The sequence below is a fragment of the Chamaea fasciata genome, unplaced genomic scaffold (genome assembly GCF_029207755.1).
Source record: "Chamaea fasciata isolate MVZ Bird 193981 ecotype frontalis unplaced genomic scaffold, bChaFas1.0.hap1 SCAF_25, whole genome shotgun sequence".
In the NCBI taxonomy this organism is placed as follows: Eukaryota; Metazoa; Chordata; class Aves; order Passeriformes; family Sylviidae; genus Chamaea; species Chamaea fasciata.
Window position 1 is genome coordinate 6620811 of NW_027094110.1, and position 17961 is coordinate 6638771.

Sequence of the window (17961 nt, forward strand, 5' to 3'; positions counted from 1 at the left end):
TGCTCTGGCATGTGTCACCCTCTACCAGCGGCCTCAGTGCCAGCAAGCAGTCCTGGGAGGCTTTACCCTGCCAGCGCCAGCACAGGGGTGACAGCCCAGTGCTTCCCACCACTCCAGGGCAGGAATAGCCCCTGCTCCCACCCCACTCCCAGCCCACCTGGCCATAACCTCTGAACTGCTGTAGTCCTCACCCTCTGGAAATGATTAAACTCCTCTGCAGCTCCATTCCATGCTCATAGCTAGGTCACAGCAGCACTGGAGGTACCTGGGCCAAGCTGGGTAGGATGGGAACAGGAGGAAAATAGTGCCTTGAAACAAAGCTGACGCTTTGATGACACAGCAAGAGGCCCTGAGGTGTCCTGACCTGCCCCTTTTCTGTGTTAAACCCCTTATCAGACCAAGGGAACTCCTTCAGCACTTCTTAAAGGGCCAACACAGCACCCAGTGGAAATTTCCAGCTTCTCTTTACATACTGAGAGGAAAACCTGCAGAGCAGAACGGTATTTTTTTAGCAGGACGTGTTCTCAGTCCCAGGTGCTGGTGCTGCAGAAACTCTATCTCCTGAGTCTTCTTAACACAACAGAAAGTGAAAGGGCCCACCACGAGATCAGGCTGAGCCCACAAATCCCCTGTCCCCCTTCTCAACCCCACATCTGACGTAACCCACGGCCACAAACAAGGCAGGTGGAAAGGTCATTTATTCCGTTATCTGTCACCATACCCAGAGCCATAGCAGCACTTCAGAGGGCTTGGATTGCCAGTAGTGACTGTTCCCTGATAACACTGAAACTACGTCAACAGAGAAATGGAATCTTTTCTTGGCTGGGGGAAAGTTTTCCAAACTTCCAGGGAGTGAAAAGCTTAGAAAAAGGTGTCCTATGGCATTTCCTGAACAGCAACAGGCTTTAGTTTTGCACATGGAAGTCTGGTCCTGCACAGCCTTTTAAAGGCTTTGGTTCTTCTCCAGTCTCAAGTATTAGTAACAAACTGTTTGGAGCAGCCTAATCTTAAACCCCTGAGGACTGAGAGCAGGAATCTCCTTGTTTACATGGTAAGTGGGCATGGAGGTGTTTGGTCAAAGGTTGGACACTTCATGAACCACCAGACTGATTCTGATTTGAGGAAACCATTCACACTCCAGGGAGGGACTTTCCAAGCAACAGTTCTACACCCACTTCATGCTGATGAAAGGAAACACGTGGTTTGTAAAGGGCACGTTCAAATCCTTTCAGGCTCTGCCCTTGCAGACTTTTACCTGCTCCCCTTGAAAGACAGTAGCAGAGGCTACTTTGTCCAGATCAACCCTTTCCCCAGCTCATTGCAATTAAAACTCAATTAATGAGTTCCCTGAATTCCACTTGTATCTAAAAATGTCATTCTAGAGCTGTCACCTCACACATGGAGATGCTCCCAGCACCGAGGCACTTGGAGCAGAGCTCCAGGACACTTGGGAGCTGCCTCAGGTGTATCAGGATGCAGGAATCAAACCCCTTAACTGTGGCTCCAGCCTGGCAGGGACCCTGAGGGGACCCCTGACATAGGGCCAGGTCCCAAAAGAACCCTCAGCTGCGTTTGCCATAAACTGCTGCTCACAAGATTCAAAGTGGGAGCGCAAGGGCAGAGTGGGGAAGCCTTACAGGAGCCTCCTCATTCTGAGAATGTTCCTGATCCCCCCAGTGCCCCCAGGCTGACACATGACCTCTGGCTCACTTGCTGACACAGTGCCACCGCAGAGGAAGGAACCAAGACTCTTCCAAGCATAGCAGGCACAAGGCTGGGCACTACCCTGTGCCAAGGCTGAGCCGAAAGACTTGGCACCTCTGCTCCACTTCCCAGCAGGGCCAGCCCGGTCTCCCCCCACAAACACTGCAACCATGAAACCAGAGCCACCTTCCTCCATGCCCCCTCCAGTCCTGTCCCTGCCAGGACACAAGCAAGCCCAATCTCTCAGTCCATGGCAGCTGGACACCAAGCACTGCCCAGAGAGAGAGAACAAGGGTTTCAAACCTCTCCCCAGACACTGCAGAAACTGAGTTTTCTTTCTACCTCCTGAGCACATTTTCTAATCACTGGGGTATCACAGTGCATCAGCGCTTCCAGGAGCTGAGGGAGGTTTTGATTTATTGTTACTGAGGTGTGAAGGTTTTTTTGGGTTTTTTTCTGACCATGAGCTGTGTTTAATTCCTTCAGAGCCATGTTACTGTCCACAGGCATTGCCTTGGTCTGGGCTCCCAGCACTGAGAACTTCCTTCCCATCTTCAGAGAGATGCTCCATGGTTAGAGGGCAGGGATTTCAGACATGGGATCCCAGCATTCCAGCTCTGTCCCCAGCAGCTTCCCCACAGACAAGGCAGATCCTGCTCAGAGACACTCCCTGCTCAGTACTTCAGCCCCTTTGCTCAGGGGCTGAAGCTCCCCTCAGTGCCAGGGCCTGTGGCACCAGGTGAACATTAACACTGAATGTTTATGTTAAACCTTCCAATAATTTTAGTGTCCCTCATATTCACCACAGTTAAAATGGTATTTAAAAAATGACAGCAAAAAGAAACCCAAACTTATTGCCCTATACAGCAGGCAAAGCTCTCAGAGATCCTGGAATGACAACATGATGCACATAAAAGCACTGGAAAACTACTCTCTAAACCACAGGCAGGATTGTCATTCACAAGTCTGAGCAGGACAGAGCAACACATACATCTCAAGACAACTGTTGCTCTCAGAATTCTTATTTATTAAGAGCAGAAAGGAAATTTTGCTTAATTTTTATACATAAAAAAGTAAACAGTAGAATTTTTTTCTTATATTCTTTTCCACTGAAGAAAATTGAGAAATAAGTTGTCTTTTTAGATAATGTTTATTTAAAAAAATAAAATTAATTGACAAAGATACCACACTATTTTGCATGCCGGGCACCCCTTGGCTCGCAGGACCCTGTTCAGCATGAAACCGCTTTGTCAGCAATGCACGAGCAAAAACCACCCCAGCCTGGCTCCCACCTGGCAGCTGCTGCAGCCACACAACTTAGTGAGATATCTCTGGGTTTTTTACCAGCTCAGGTCTTTAGTAAATAAATTCCAAGTGGACACTAAACAAGTATTTCACTAAGAGATGATGAAATATTAAAATTAAAAGCAAGTCAGATTGCAGCTGTAATTATACTACATTAGAAACTCCAGTTGGTGGGGATCCATTCACCATACAGAGATTAATTTGTAATCAAGGTAATTACAAAGACAGAGCATTTACTTCCTGCATGCTTTCCCAGGCTTGGAACCAACAGAGTTGACTACATGGAGAGTTGACTAGGGTGTACTTGGAATTCACTCTCTCAGGCAGGAGACTAGTTAAGGAGTGTTACTGATAACAAAGAAGAAAAGTTATACAACATTGATTATTATAAATTACTTTGTTCTTATCTGCTTTTAGCCTTAGTCTCCTACAAGTCTTCATCCATTCCTGTAGAAACCCAACTCGTCCATTCCCCTGTGGCAGCTCCCATCCCTAGTGGTGGTTCGAGTGCGTGGGGCAGCCCTTGATGCGGAACACGTGGATGTGCAGGTGGGCAGCGATCTGGTTGCACACACTGACACAGTATCGGAGCAGGTCAAACAGGGACAGGATCTGCACAGGGAAAAATCATCCACAGTTATATCCACATGTTCCTTGTGTGCCACACAGGGTGTAACAGCCCACACTCCACAACCACAGCATCGAGCTGAATCTCCAGCTCCAGAAATAACCATGGAATCACAAACTGGCTTGGGATGGAAGAGACCTTAGAGCCCACCCAGCTCCACCCCTGCCATGGGCAGAGACACCTTCCACTAGACCAGGTTGCTCCAAGCCCAGGGATGGGCAGTCACTCCCTAAAGAGTTTTTGGGAATGCTGGGCTTTCTTCCAGCGTAAGAAAAGACAGACTCTTAATTCTACAATCAGAAAGTGGAGAAGAATTACAGCAGCTACAGAGATGGTGTGAAATGCCCCATTAACACTGAACGGTGATAACCACACACACACATCTTTTTACATCACATCAACACAATCTTACTGAAAGGTTAACCCTGTTTTTGTACATTAAACTTGAGCATTTGATAAGCCCATTTAGGATGTTTTTCCTGATGAGTGCTGGAGTCATGACAGACATTCCAGAGTTTAAGGCACAGCCAGAGCACCCCTGCATTGCCCCTCACAGAGCCCCTGCTAATGAGGCAGCAATACTCATCTGTTCAAAATATTCTAATCTTAGCTTTGAATATTTGCTACAGTGCTTTGAAATTTTAAACTATCACAGTCAGCAGGTTGGAAGTGACCTTCAAGATCATTGAGTCCCACCTTCACCCCAGAGCCACCATAATCACTCTTAACCCATGTCCCCAGGTGCCACACCCAGACACCTCTTGAACACTTCCAGGTATGGTGACTCCATCACTGCCCTGGGGAATTTATTCCAATGCCTGATTAACTCTCTCAGCATTTTTTTTTTTTTCAGATATCCAACCTAAACCTCCCCTGGCACAACTTGATGCCATTTCCTCTTGTCCTGGCCCTTGTTTCCCAGCAGCAGAGCCCAACCCCCTCTGACTGCCCCCTCCTGTCAGGGAGTTGTGCAGAGCCAGAACATCTCCCCCGAGCCTCCTTTTCTCCAGGCTGAGCCCCTTTCCCAGCTCCCTCAGCTGTTCCTGGTGCTCCAGACCCTTCTCCAGCTCTGTTCCCTTCCCTGGACACGTTCCAGCCCCTCAGTGTCTCTCTGGTCAGGAGGGTCCCAGAGCTGTCCCCAGTACTGGAGGTGCCCCAGCAGCACCAGCACAGGGCACCACACTGGGCTTTCTGGACACACCATGGCTGCAACAGCCCACGTGTCTTTCCCATCTGGGCACACCTGGTTTCATGTCCAGCCACTGTTACCAGCACTCCCAGATCCTTCCCAGCTTTCCAGCCACTCTTCTCCCAGCCTGGAGTGTTTCATGGGGCTGTTGTGACCTGAGGACAGGACCTGGCACCTGGCCGGGTTGACCCTCCCACCACTGGCCTCAGCCATAAATGTAGCCTGTCCAGACCCCTAGAGAAGATCCACATCCCACCCAAAGTGGTGTCCTCTGCAAAGTAACTGGGAGTGCCTTGATCCTCTCACCCAGACCATCCCTAAAGACAGTGCCCAGGACTGTCCCAACACTAAACCAGGGACACTGTGACCCTGCTCAGTTCTGCACCAGTTTCAAATCCACCCCCCTCCAGGGGATTCATCTGGGCACACCCAACACCGTGAATGAGTGGCAGAGCTAATTAATGAAATGGGCCTGGACTCACCAGGGCAATCCAGAGGACAATATACTCATCAATAAAGCTGTTAAAATACTGGTCAAGGAACAGCAATGCTGGGCCTATGAATGCTGTGTCATACAAATACATCTCACTCTTGGTCATGTGGGCAACCTGCAGTAAAAAAAAAAGAGAAGTTTAAAAAACAAACATGTGCCAGCAAAGGCAGAGTGATTTCAGAATACACAAAGCCAAAACCACACAGTTCAAGCTACATTACTGCAAAATATCAAATACTCAAGTGGCAGTAACAATACTGTTTGAAATATGGTGCTCTACAGCTACAGAGACACAAGGTTTGCAGAGAGGCATCTTTTATTACAGCAGAGAATGTAGCACAGAAAAAAAACTAACAAGCTTTCCAGCTCACCTCTTCCTCCTGCCAGAAACCAAACAGTGAAATGGAAGCAGGCTGGTAAATTTCAGAGTTGAGCCTGAAAACAAAAACTCACAGCTGCTGGAGCTTCAAAAGTCAAGGACACTTGGTGTTCTCCTCTCTCCACCTCTTCTTCTCCCACTCCATAAGGATCACCACCTCTCTCTGGTTACAATTTGACGAACATTTTTGGTGTTCAAGTGTGCCCTTCTCACCTCTCTACATGCACAGAATCCACCCCACACTCCATCCTCACTGCACAGCATGGCTGCGATAGGACTGAGCACCAAAGCAGGCATGGTAAGAAAGAAATTCTTCTTCCATTGTGAGCTTAAACTCTTTTATCACTATGAATTTAAACTCTTCCACTGTGACTTGAGTCCAGCACTGACCCAGCTCACAGTAGCCCAACAGAAGCCTGCATAACTGGGATGGCATTTGAGGCAGGAGCTGTTTAACCCTCATTCATTGACACCTCCGCCCTTGTACAAACCCATTGATGATTTTGACCCCTATTTTCCTCCAATTCTTCAAGTAAAACTCTCAGCAAGTGTTCCAAACCTCAGTAGCTCCATCACCTCCTCTCCCGTCAAACCTTCCTCCCCTTTGCGTCTGAGGGGGATTCCAGCCACCTCTGTTGCAGACCAACTCCTTCCACATGTTCACAAATACATTGCAAAAGCATGGATGAACAGCTGGGGAAGGGGGAGAAACAGCTCTGAGCTGTCCTGGTGCTGCCTGTGCAACCACAGCATCAACTCCAGGCTTTCACTGCCTTTTCAAACAGAAAAAGACTCTGCTGCACCTCCAGGCTACTTAAAGCAAAGCACGAATATCTCTTCAGTGCACAAACAAGTGCAGGTTACTCAGTGGAATACTCAAAGAGCTCCATAATCTACAAAAAGTTCTCCTGCAACAAGACTTGGGAAGGTTCTGGCGCACTCACCACCAGTTTATTTGTGATCTTGGCAGACACAAAGCCAAAAGTCAGGATGTAGAGACAGGGGTGCCTCTCAAAGAGCTGCACAGCAGATTTCTTGTAGATCATTGCAGCCAAGGCGATCACCGAGCCAATATGGAGAAAAGGTGAGAGGACACTTGTTCCCTATGGTGAGATTAAAGCATGAGGTTAATAAAATGTGCACATTGCAAAGAAACCTCAAAGAGCCCCTCACACGGTGTGCAATGAGGGGTTAAAAGTAAAATCACATTAGAAACATCTTTCTGAATGCTGATGGTAAAAGGAACAAAAAGTGGTGAAACTTAAACATGTAGCAGCTGAGAATGTGGTGTGTGGTGGAAACTTACTGGTGCTGGGGGGAAAAAAAAAAGATATTAGGCAGCAAGAACACCGCAACAGGAGGTGCTTGTGGAGACACCTCCACCTGTTCTTTTACATTGGTAATATAAATAACATAGATCTTTCAGAAGGATAAAACCCAGAATCGTCTTGAAAAGTTTCCTTCTGAATGGATTTTTGCACAGGATTTTTCTGTGAACTCTTCAGTAAGGGATGCATTGGTACAACTTGGTTTATGTCATTAATTCAAAAACAAATATCAAAGCACAATGAGTACTTTTAATCAAAAAATTTAAAACTTTGACTCCTAAATCTACTATTCTTACACACACAATTTTAACTTGTTTTTCCCAAGCTAGCAAGGAGATGAAGGGAAAATATTTCCCATGGAGGAGGGATTATGTTAAATACAAACTGTGGCTGAAGAGTCTCCGTGCTGAGAAGGAACTGGCAGTTCAAGGTACTCACTGCTATAGTGGATCCATTTTTGCCAACTCCACCCGTGAAGATCACACCAAAGTAGTTTGTACAGGAGAATATAGTTCCTGCCACAGTACAAAGAGCTGGGAATATTTTCACCTGAATATTCAGTATTGGAATCTTAATGGAAGAGAGATAAGAAGTTAAAATATGCACAAACTCAAAATTGGGTTAATATTTCAGGTGCACTCAAACACTCCACTTTCAAACACAACATTTGCTCTTCTCTCTCCGCTATACAGAGATTGACATTTTTACAGAGAAAAAATGTATTTTCCAAAAAACCTTCCATGAAGCTTCCCAGAAAGCCAGACTTACGTTCAGTTAAGAGAAGAAACACCAAAAGCAGAGAAATGGACAGAAACCAAGAACTTGCTCTAAATCATCCCAGGGAAGAGAATCATCACCTTTCCTGAAGCAGCAGTCAAGATCAAAAGGGGCAGAACAAGAGCCACTTGACATGGTCAGATAAATCCTTTCAGGTACTGGATCTGATCTTTTGCGCAAAGCAAGGCGAGCAAAGAGATCAGACAAGTCAGATCAGAGTCAGTGACCCTGGAGAGGAAGGATAAAGTTGCTAAAGAAGGGGAGAACAAGCACAGGCAGTTTTGAAAGTTTCCTTTGTTTTTTAACAGCCATGTTTCAAGCAGAACAGGAAAAACTATAACTGAAGAATAGTCCAAAGTAAACCACAGGAAATATATCATGGAAGCAAGTATTTAGAGATAACTACCCCAAACTTCCCAACTGTATCTATTCAACTACTACAAGCTCTTCATTTGGGAACTGAAGTCATGGCACTGAACTGAATGAATGCTTGGTTCCCCAGTGAGCCTGGCCAGGAACAGAAGCCCAAAGAAGGTCAAGCTTCTATTTTTCTTTAATTACACTCTCAGAGTAGCTTTCAGCAGGCAAATCATGGAATATTATGAGTTGGAAGGGACCCATCAGGAGCATCCAGTCCAACTCCTGTTCCTACGCAGACACCCCAACAATTCCACCCTGTGTCTGAGAGCATTGTCCAAACACTCCCAGAGCTTGAAGATCACCGTTGAAAATCCTAACTTTTCTATTCCATTCAACAACAGAATCTCTTGATCTTTCCAGGGCATGATTAAGAGACAGAGAAGCTTTAACCCTTCATGCCTTGTTCAGTCCTCTCCCCAGACCCTGCCCAGTTTCATGGCATTCAAATATATTTCTCCCTTTGTAAGGCAAAAAAAAGGTGTCTCCTAGAAGACTGTAGAAAAAGAATAAAGACAAGCAAAGGGAAAGTTTGAACTGCCAGACTGGAGCACTACTTGTAAGCATCCACAAATGTCAGGAGGCTCAGGACTCCTCAAGCTCTTCTAAAAGCAGGTACCTGTGTTGGCCTCTGCCTTGGAACTGATACTTTGGTATTTAAAGAACAGGGTGGATTGACTTTTACAAGAAAAGGAAACAGGAGCAAACTCCATAACAGGAGTCAAAAGACATTAAGGTTGACATGTCTCCAAGACAAAGGGAGTTGGCTGGGTTAAACACCCAGTGAATTCCCAGCTACCACTAGAACACTGGAGAAGGATGCTCAGAGAAGGAGAAAAATAATGCCACACAGTTGTAACACCCAGTTTGGCCAGTTTTGGGTTCTTAACACCCTCCTTCTGGCCTCCACAGCAGCTGCATCAGTGCAAAACATGTCTGAAGAAAAAATTAATGAGAAAAGGTCACATACAGAAATTTGGCAGAGGAAAGCCAGGAGTGGATAAAAAAGTCTGCACCTGCTGAATTCCTCCATGTACAAAATGGGAGCAACAAAGCCAAAAGTGGGAAGCAACAAAATCAAGCAAATATCAGATTACTTCTATTTTTTCCTTCCAAGTAGAGGGAGAGAGGGAAATGTTCCTACAAAGTGGCACTGCAACCCCTGACTTTTAATTCAGAGGACACTAGAAAACAGCCACAAGGCTGTCTGGTATTCTATGCATCACTACAGTCCCTGCAATTATTCTGCCCTTCCTGGTGATTCCAGGGGCTTCATCCAAAGTCACGTGGAGGCAGAACTTCCCAAAACCAAGTCAGCAATGCAGGGAAGTATCACCAGTCACATCTTTTACGGGCAAATCACGTTCTCTGTTAAACCCCCTGAGACGGATCAGAGACAGAAGACTGCATTGCCCAAAGAGCTGCAGAATGCAAGTAAACCCCGGGAAAGAAGCATTCCAGGTGGGACAGGGCTTGGAGCAACCTGGTCTAGTGGAAGGCATCTCTGCCCATGGCAGCGTTGGGACTGAATGAGCTTTAAGGTCCATTCCAAACCAAACCATTCCATGATCCCAGATTTTGTTTGGGAAGTGCCCAGGCATGGCAATAACCAAGTGGCAGCAGGCAACAGACAGTCTGGAGCAGCTGCGAGAGTTGGCATTAAAGCAAGTCTGGAATATTTTGCCAGAAAATTACTGCCAGGATTACAGAGTACATTCCATCAGTTTTGTGCAGAATGAATTGGGATTTAAAAAATAAAATTATGAGGAAACAGGCCAGAGCAGAGCCCAGCTAAGGGCTCCTGGAAGCAGCCGGGAGGAGCATGTAAGACACCATGCCAACAGACACAGAGCCGCTTCCTCCAGGAACTTCTCCTGTCACCAATCCCACAAATACCACAGCCAGCTGGGCAACTCAGACCCTGGAGTCCTTCTCACAGGGCTGGATCCCAGCTGGAGTTTGGAGCTGTCCAGATATACTACAGTCACATCTGCCTCAGGAACAACTTCCAGAGGGCTGAACTCCAGCTTCATATTCCCAAAGTGTTTGTGTTTTTTCATATTCCAGACCCTGTGGGAGAAAACTCCAGCAATTCCAGCACTTTTCTTGCTTCAAGCAGGAAAATCAACTCCACATATACAATTTATTAAATGAGTTACCCTAAGCTTCCTTGCTTTACTCACATGTCCTAAATCATCCAAGCTGGAGCCATACTCAGCATCCCACAGGAATCACCCAGCTCCAGGAGCCTGGGGAGCAGCATTTAACAGGCTTTGAAGAGAATTTACACTGCCAGAAAGGAGGGAACCAGGACAGCAACACAGAGTTTCAAGGAATAAAGGAAAGGTAATGAAAGCAACTATTGCCAAAATCCACAACTCTGCGTTTTGCCTGTTCAGAGTGTTTTGCTTTTCCCATTAAAAGTGGAATGTTTGAGTACACAACCACATTTACTCCATATTTCCCCCAAACAGAAGCAAATAAAAAATACCAAAGTCATTATGGTATTTGCAAAATTTGACAATTTTGCAGTCACATCAAGTATTAAAGGATTAGAGACTAAATCTTGTTTTAATTACTCTGGTACAGCCAGAATCAACAGTTAATTCCGTGGGATCTGAATTCAAAAACCTGTTTCCATTTATAAGGAAAAGTGAAACCTTCCTGCAGAAGTAAAACCGTCTCGAGGTGTGCAGGAGTCCTTCAGTGACCACGGGATAATTACAAAGGATAAAATAAGAACAGGAGGAAAATTACCAGAGATTGCCAAAAAGGTGGTCCTCCAATCACTGCCAGTAAATGCATGATTATTATGAAGATTTGTACTTCAGTCACATCAATTCTGATTAGGTATAAAAAGCCAAAAAAAAAAAAAAAAAGCAAAATTATTCAAAGCAATTTCAAGTCAGTTATTCACAAGCTCAGTGGCGCAACTCTGTCATGCACAGTATAAACACCCCAAAAGGCTGAGGGAAAGAGGAAAAACCTGCAAATAATTTAGAAGGCAAAAATGCATTTAGTTTTATTGTTCAAATTTAAGAGCAATGTTGTGCTATAAAATTTTGTTTTACTTCACAGTGCAATAACAGAAATCCCTTTTATCAACAGGAAGCATTGGAACTCTTCACTGCCCAGTAGCAGCTGCAGAAGTAAATATTCAGTTTTAACCTTGTCCACCAAAAAACAGAATTTAGCACAGATGATAAAATTCTAAAAATGTATTTTTAACCCCTATTATATTCCCTACCCTATCTTAATATGAATATTCTCTTAATAACATCAAGCTTTGAAAAGAAACACAAATTCCTAAAGGGTTGATGGAAACAGTGCAGTGGCAGCAAGAAGAGAAACCACTTCTGGTTCCAGCAGAGCCAGGATGTGCTGCAGGAAAGAATGGGAGAAAAGAAGGAATTTATGGCTTTGATTTAAGGAGCATGTAAAAGTCTTGGAGGTAGAAAGAGGGAAAAATGGGTGTACAGATGAATGCCAGAAATAGGAGTATATAAAAATACAAGTGAAATGAAGAGGATGGACTTGTTGGTGTGATATCTATATGTTGTGTATATACACTATATATGTTATGAACAGGCACACACATTATATACATCTACACATATGCATACAGATGTATGTTATGTATAAAAAATATGTTATATATAACATATATACTATAACCATCTAATAGTATCTTGCCCTGAAGTGCTACATCAAAAATAACCCTTCAAGTTGGGTTGAAACATTTCCAGCTTATCCTTCTTTCCAATTAGATAGTTCTACCTGAAAGACTCCAAATCACCCCCTGCACACACAGGCTTTCCTGTGACAAAAATCCTGCTGATATCACCTGCACAGGGAAAGAGCATTATGGGGTGGGCCTTCCCCTGTCTGCCTTAAATGAGCTACAAGACCATGGAATTGATTTTAATATCAGCTCAGTGTTTCTCTGTAGATTTTGCTTCAGTTTGGGAATGGATCCTCTCATTTGAGGTTCTCCAGTCTGGTCAGCAGCACAGCCATATGCACAAGGGATAATACCAAGGCTGCACCTAAATCCCATGGCAGGTATCCCTCATGGCAGGGGTTGGAATGAGTTGAGTTTTAAGGTCCTTCCCAACCCAACCTATTCCATGATTCTCTGCTTTGTCAATTTGCTTTTCACTACACAAACCTGGAGATGGGACACCCAGGAAATAACCTTTGGAGACCTCCTACATTCAAATTGCTCAATAACATTCCTGCAAGGCAATCACAACTGGCTAGGGGAAAAATTAGCTTCCACTGAGGAAAGAATGATCTAAAAGATCTCTGTTTTCAGTCCTGATACAAACAAAGGGAGCCATTGAGGCACCTTGGAAGAAAAAAATAAAAATGCTCAGTAGAGATGCACAAACCAACTGATTTAATGCAAATTGCTTCCTCCCAGCCCCTTGAGCCAGCATGGAAATGTGTTCTCAGTGTGTCCAGCCAAGGAAGGGCTGGAGCAGCTCCATTACAGGAACACAGGAATGTGTTTTAGCCCATTTCACTACTTCTGTCAATCACCTAAAGAACAAAAAGAAACTGAGAAAGTTCACAGAAACAGTGACTAGTAACTCATGGAGGTAACTCAAATTTACAGCTTTCCTTGGGTAGGAAACCACGTTTCTTTTGGTAGCAGAAATCTTATGCACAATAAAGTAATGGAAACCCAAGTTATTCTGCCAGACAAACCTTTGCACAAGGCTGAGAGCCCAACAAATACACGGGGAGCAGTGCCTGGATCGAGGTTAGGGAGATAGTTTTATCTTTACTTTACTTCCTAGCCCAGGGCTCAGCCCTTCCAACTCAAACAAAAACAGCATCAGGCAGCCAAGGATATTTCTTAAAAATTCCTCCGTGACTTACAGTAAGAATGTCCTACTGTAAAACAAATATGAATCTTAACTTCAGTTCCACCTTAATATTCTGCATTTTTAATACAAAATGGCTCCTTAACACAGAAGACAAAAGCAGTAAGACCTACTGAGGAGAAACTAAACACCAAACTATCACCTAAAGAAAGCATAAATTCTTAATCCCAAGGAGGAAAAGGGCCTGGGAACATCCCATGCTCATTAAAACCACTGTCAGATGACTTAAAATGATAAGCTTGATATCAGTAAAGCACATGCCTGATGTTGGAATTATTCAGTGAATTTTTTTTTGCAGCATGTCAAGTGACCTCTAGACAGAAATCTAAGAATCCACAGGCAGCTCCTCAAAGCTGGACCACAAAAAGGAACAACATCTGGAAGCAGAAGGTGGTGAAAAGGGCACACTGTTCCTCTCTGGCTTTAACTTGAATTCAAGGTAACTGTGCAACCACAGGATGAACCAGATACATCCACAATGCTGCTACATGGAGCAGTCATCCCAAGTTCCTTAAAATCTGACCACTTTCCTCCCCCAAATACACCTGCTCAGCCCCACTTTCTCTCCCGTGCCAGCACCATCTCCTGCTATCAGTGGGGTCAAGAGATTGGCTTGGCTAAACTGATCCAACTAAAAAAGAAGAAATTCCTGTCCCAATTCCCAGCCCATCAGCTTTCCAGGTGCTTTTTTTTGTGACCTCAGGAATGTTGGGAGCCCTGAGGAGCGGGCAGAGGTTTGCTCACCCCCTGGAAGCCAGACACTGAGTCAGTGGGACATGGCAGCTCCAGACTGGGAAGGAATGAATGCGAATGACAGACAAATGGATTGCTACCAGCCTTCATAAAAGTCCTAACAGCCCCTAAAATGAAAAATAAGTGAAAGAATGCCATTATAAACCAAAGCAACAATGGTTTTGTCAAGAGAGACGTGAGAAAAGCAATATCTGCACTGCCTGAGAAGCATTAACACGTCAGGAGATCCAGAGGACATTCTTACACCTAAATGATTAACTTGGATTTCCACATTGTACCCAGGTAAAATGAGCTAGTAATCAAAAAAATCCATAAATTGCCTCAGTCACCATAGTGTTTTTAAACTGGTAGAGCTTGGAAGCACCAAAAAAAATGGCAAGGCAAAAGCAGGGCTGAAGGAAAGCACTTGCTCCATTTGGATGGAGACTGACCAGTGCCTTTCTTTCTGAGAGAAAATACATTCAACATGCTTTACTGGATGGGCAATTTATTTGTAAAGCAGGGTGATAATGTTCCTGCTTAGATATGACATCATTAGTACTGTATTTTATTCTACATAAAAGTTACATTGCATATTCAAGTGACTCTTCCATGGTAAACATTAGAGAAAACACAATTTTGGGGTAATGGATCATTTAGCAAATTATAGTAAAAAAAATGGGAAAATAGCAGAAAATAGGGAAAGGCCTTTGTTCCTGCAGACTACCTCAATTACTATAATCACATTTAATTACATACAAGCAGGTACCACACACAGAGCTGTAAGAAAGCAAAACCATTTCAAAGCAAGAAGGGAATCAGCCAGTTCAAAGATCCTATTTTCAACTTGTATTTACATTTATTTACTCATTTAAATACAACAGTGGAAATCCTAAGAAAAAACAAATGGGAAGAGCAAGCAGCATGAATTCTGCAAGACGTTCTTAAAGCCTCTGGAACTGGGATATTTTTATTAAGTGGGTTATTTTCAGGCATCACTGGAGCCATACTTCCCCCCAACCTGACAGCTTTGCTGCCTGATGTTTCCTGAGAACTGAGTCATGTCAGCACTGCCCAGACACTGACACTGTGCACACTGTGTGCAGGATCATTAAGCCCCACGAAATTAAGAAAATTAAACAAACCCTTTTCCCAAGACATTCCCACACTACACCAGATGGAAGGAAAGTTATTGTACAAGTTCAGCGGACACAAAGAATCAAGTTCCAAAAATCTCTACTTCAAATAAACCAGGGGCTTTTTCATCTTCTATAAAATAAACAGAAGACCCTGAGGTTTAAGATCAGCAGGAACATCCAGACAAAGGACAAGAACAAAGAGCTGATGCTGACAACAGAGCAAAAGGCCCAGACTCAATATTTAACAAACTAAAATGCCCAGACAGAACATCCAACAGCAAGACTGGGGAGAACACTCACAATAATGCTGAGAAGTACTGATTTTGCTGCAAAGTGATGTTAAGGAAGAATAATAACCAGCAGCACTGTAGAAGGCAGGGACAGGGTCAGGCAATGTCAGCACTGCACAGGGAGTAAACCACAGGCTGAAAACCAGAATACCCGAAGATTTCATTCAAATGAAGTCAGGGAAGCAAAAAAGTTGTGAGTTTTAAAATGCACAGTTTTAGCCCTCACTCCCTTTCTGCCTAAATTCAGAAGCCAGGAGAATTCCTGCAGAGCTTCCAGGGGCAGCTGCAATTTCTGTGGTGACACTGGCATCCATGGATTCTCTTGCATACACTTGCAGTGTTTTCCTCTATTGATCCTCCTTTCCCTGTTGTGGCAAATTGAAATGCAGACTTATTTGCCAGTCTTCAAACTTGTACAGTCTTCCCATATCCAGAGAACCCCAGCCTGCTTTGAGTTAGAAGAGACTTCAAAGGTCATCCCATTCCATCCTCTGCCATCCACTGTCCCAGGTTGCTCCAAGTCTAGTCCAACATGGCTTTGGACACTCCCAGGGATGGGGCAGTCACAGCTTCTCTGGGCAGCTTGGGCTAGGGTCTCACCACCCTCAAAGGGAGGAATTCCTTCCCACCATCCCATCTACCTCTGGCATTCATGGCACTGGGATGCCATCCGCACTCCATCCCTTGTCTGAAGTCCCTTCCCAGCTCTTTAGACATAGGAAGGGGCTCCAAGGTCTCCCTGGATTCTTCCCTTCTGCAGGCCGAACATCCCCAGCTCTCCCAGCCTTTCCTCATAGGTTTCCACCCCTTTAATCACTTTTGTGGCCAAATATTGTCAGGAACTTTATTATTTTAACATTTTGTTTTCTATAAAAGGCTGAGTGGTCTCCAGATTGAATCATCCCCAGCACTTTTATCTGAAATTCCTCTACATCATTGTGCTAAAGTGTATTAAAACAGCCCAATTTTGGTCTTTGAAAAATCCCCAAGGCAAAATGCTACAAGCCAAAGTCACATTCCATCAGTACAAGAACTGCAGGGTGACACTGCAGAGCTGCAGGGAGAGGGAGGCAGGGCTGAAACTCTGGCACTTCAAGTGTGAATGTGGGGAATAATGGAGTAAACCTATTTTGATATTATTACCAATTATTATCAATGATATTATTATCAAATATTATCAATGATAATATTATTATTTTCCAGCTTTTTAAGCCTTCAGGTTCTTCTAATAATTTCCCCAGAGGCTACAAAAATAAGCAAACTTCATTAACAATTTAAGACATTTTCCCCTCCTTGGTGAACATAAAGCTCTCCTGCCCAGCAAGTACAAGGTTTAGCTGTGCTGCAAGAATTTGGAAGCTACTCACTTCACACTGTCCCAGTTCCTGTATTATTTTCAAGACAGGGTTATATTATCATATTTTCTCAGTACAAATATTTGTCACATGAAACAGCCAGAGTATGAATATGTGTTTTCTGCAGCTTACCCATCTGAGATGTGCAATACTGACCTAAAAATCTGTTCTGCCTGACCTCTGAGTGTGTAAGTAAGTGATTGATGCTTGGTGTGACTGAGTAAACCACTTGGAAGCAGCAGCATCTTTAGTCATGAGTTAAGACTGAAACTAAAGATGCCAGAAGGGATCTGAAATTACTCATGCCAGAATTTAAAGATATTTAAAAGTCTATCCTCTAACTCAGTGCCTAAAACTGGGTTAAAATAAGAGTGTGAGGGGACCTGTCACAGGCAGCACCTGGAGTTCTGTCTCAGAAGCCAGTGACAAGAACCGGAGGGACAGGACAAGGGGGAAATGGCTTCCCAGTTCCAGAGGGCAGGGACAGATGAGACATTGGGAAGAAGCTCCCCTGTGTGCAGATGGTGAGGCCCTGGCACAGGGTGCCCTGAGAAGCTGTGGCTGTCCCATGCCTGGAAGTGCCCAAGGCCAGGCTGGACGCTGCAGCTTGGAGCAGCCTGGGATAGTGGAAGGTGTCCCTGCCTGTGGCAGGCGGTGGAATGGGATGAGTTTTAAGGTCCCTCTAAACCAAAACGTGCAGGAAAATGCCCTCCCTGGCCCATCCCCTGACACCCTACTCCCCAACTGGCTGTAACACCAGTATCTCCTGGGATGGCAAAGGCCTCCTTTGCCAGGGGGGCTGCAGATGGACATCTCCGGCAGCTCCAAGTCCTCTGCACCTGCCCTTCCTCTCTCTTCCATCCCATGACAAATTGTCCTACTCCAGTTTAAACAATTTCCTTTCATCACCCAATCTGAGTTTTCTGCCCTAAGCGACTCCTTGCTCAGTTGAGATGTTAATATCACAGGCTAAACTCTTGATTTAAGCTCTTCCTTCCCTTGGACCACTGCTGCTCAATTACCATTTCCTGACACTAGTTCCAGCCTTTCATAGATTACGAACAAAGTATTTTAAAAATTAGCATCAACACAGGCTTAACAAGGCTATGTAAACCAACCACCAAAAAAACAACTTCACTTTTGTTTAACATCTGATGCAGTTCTAAGAAAGGGATCAAAAAGCGATTCTTATATCCTCAAATATTTTAAGTAAAATTCCAGGCTAAAAATTAATCCATAATAATCATAATCGATGAGATATTTCAAGGAATCCAATTCATTCACTTTTAGTGACAACATTTTATTGGGAGGGGACCTCACCCACATACAATATATT

At 44.4% G+C, this 17961-nt stretch overlaps 1 protein-coding gene across 3 annotated transcripts in view; it reads right to left on the minus strand.

The window, feature by feature from the left end:
• Nucleotides 1-2708: 2708 nt before the first annotated feature.
• Nucleotides 2709-17961, minus strand: part of CEPT1 (choline/ethanolamine phosphotransferase 1) — a 29987-nt gene continuing 14734 nt past the window's right edge. For 2 of the 3 annotated variants that reach the window (XM_066204172.1, XM_066204171.1), the window contains exons 5-9: nt 10978-11062; nt 7465-7596; nt 6643-6801; nt 5309-5434; nt 2709-3621 (exon numbers count right to left, since the gene is read on the minus strand). In XM_066204172.1, the coding sequence (XP_066060269.1) occupies nt 3502-3621; nt 5309-5434; nt 6643-6801; nt 7465-7596; nt 10978-11062 (622 nt within the window). In that variant the 3' untranslated portion in view covers nt 2709-3501. The remainder of the gene's footprint in view (nt 3622-5308; nt 5435-6642; nt 6802-7464; nt 7597-10977; nt 11063-17961) is intronic. The other variant, XM_066204173.1, reaches the window with a different exon arrangement.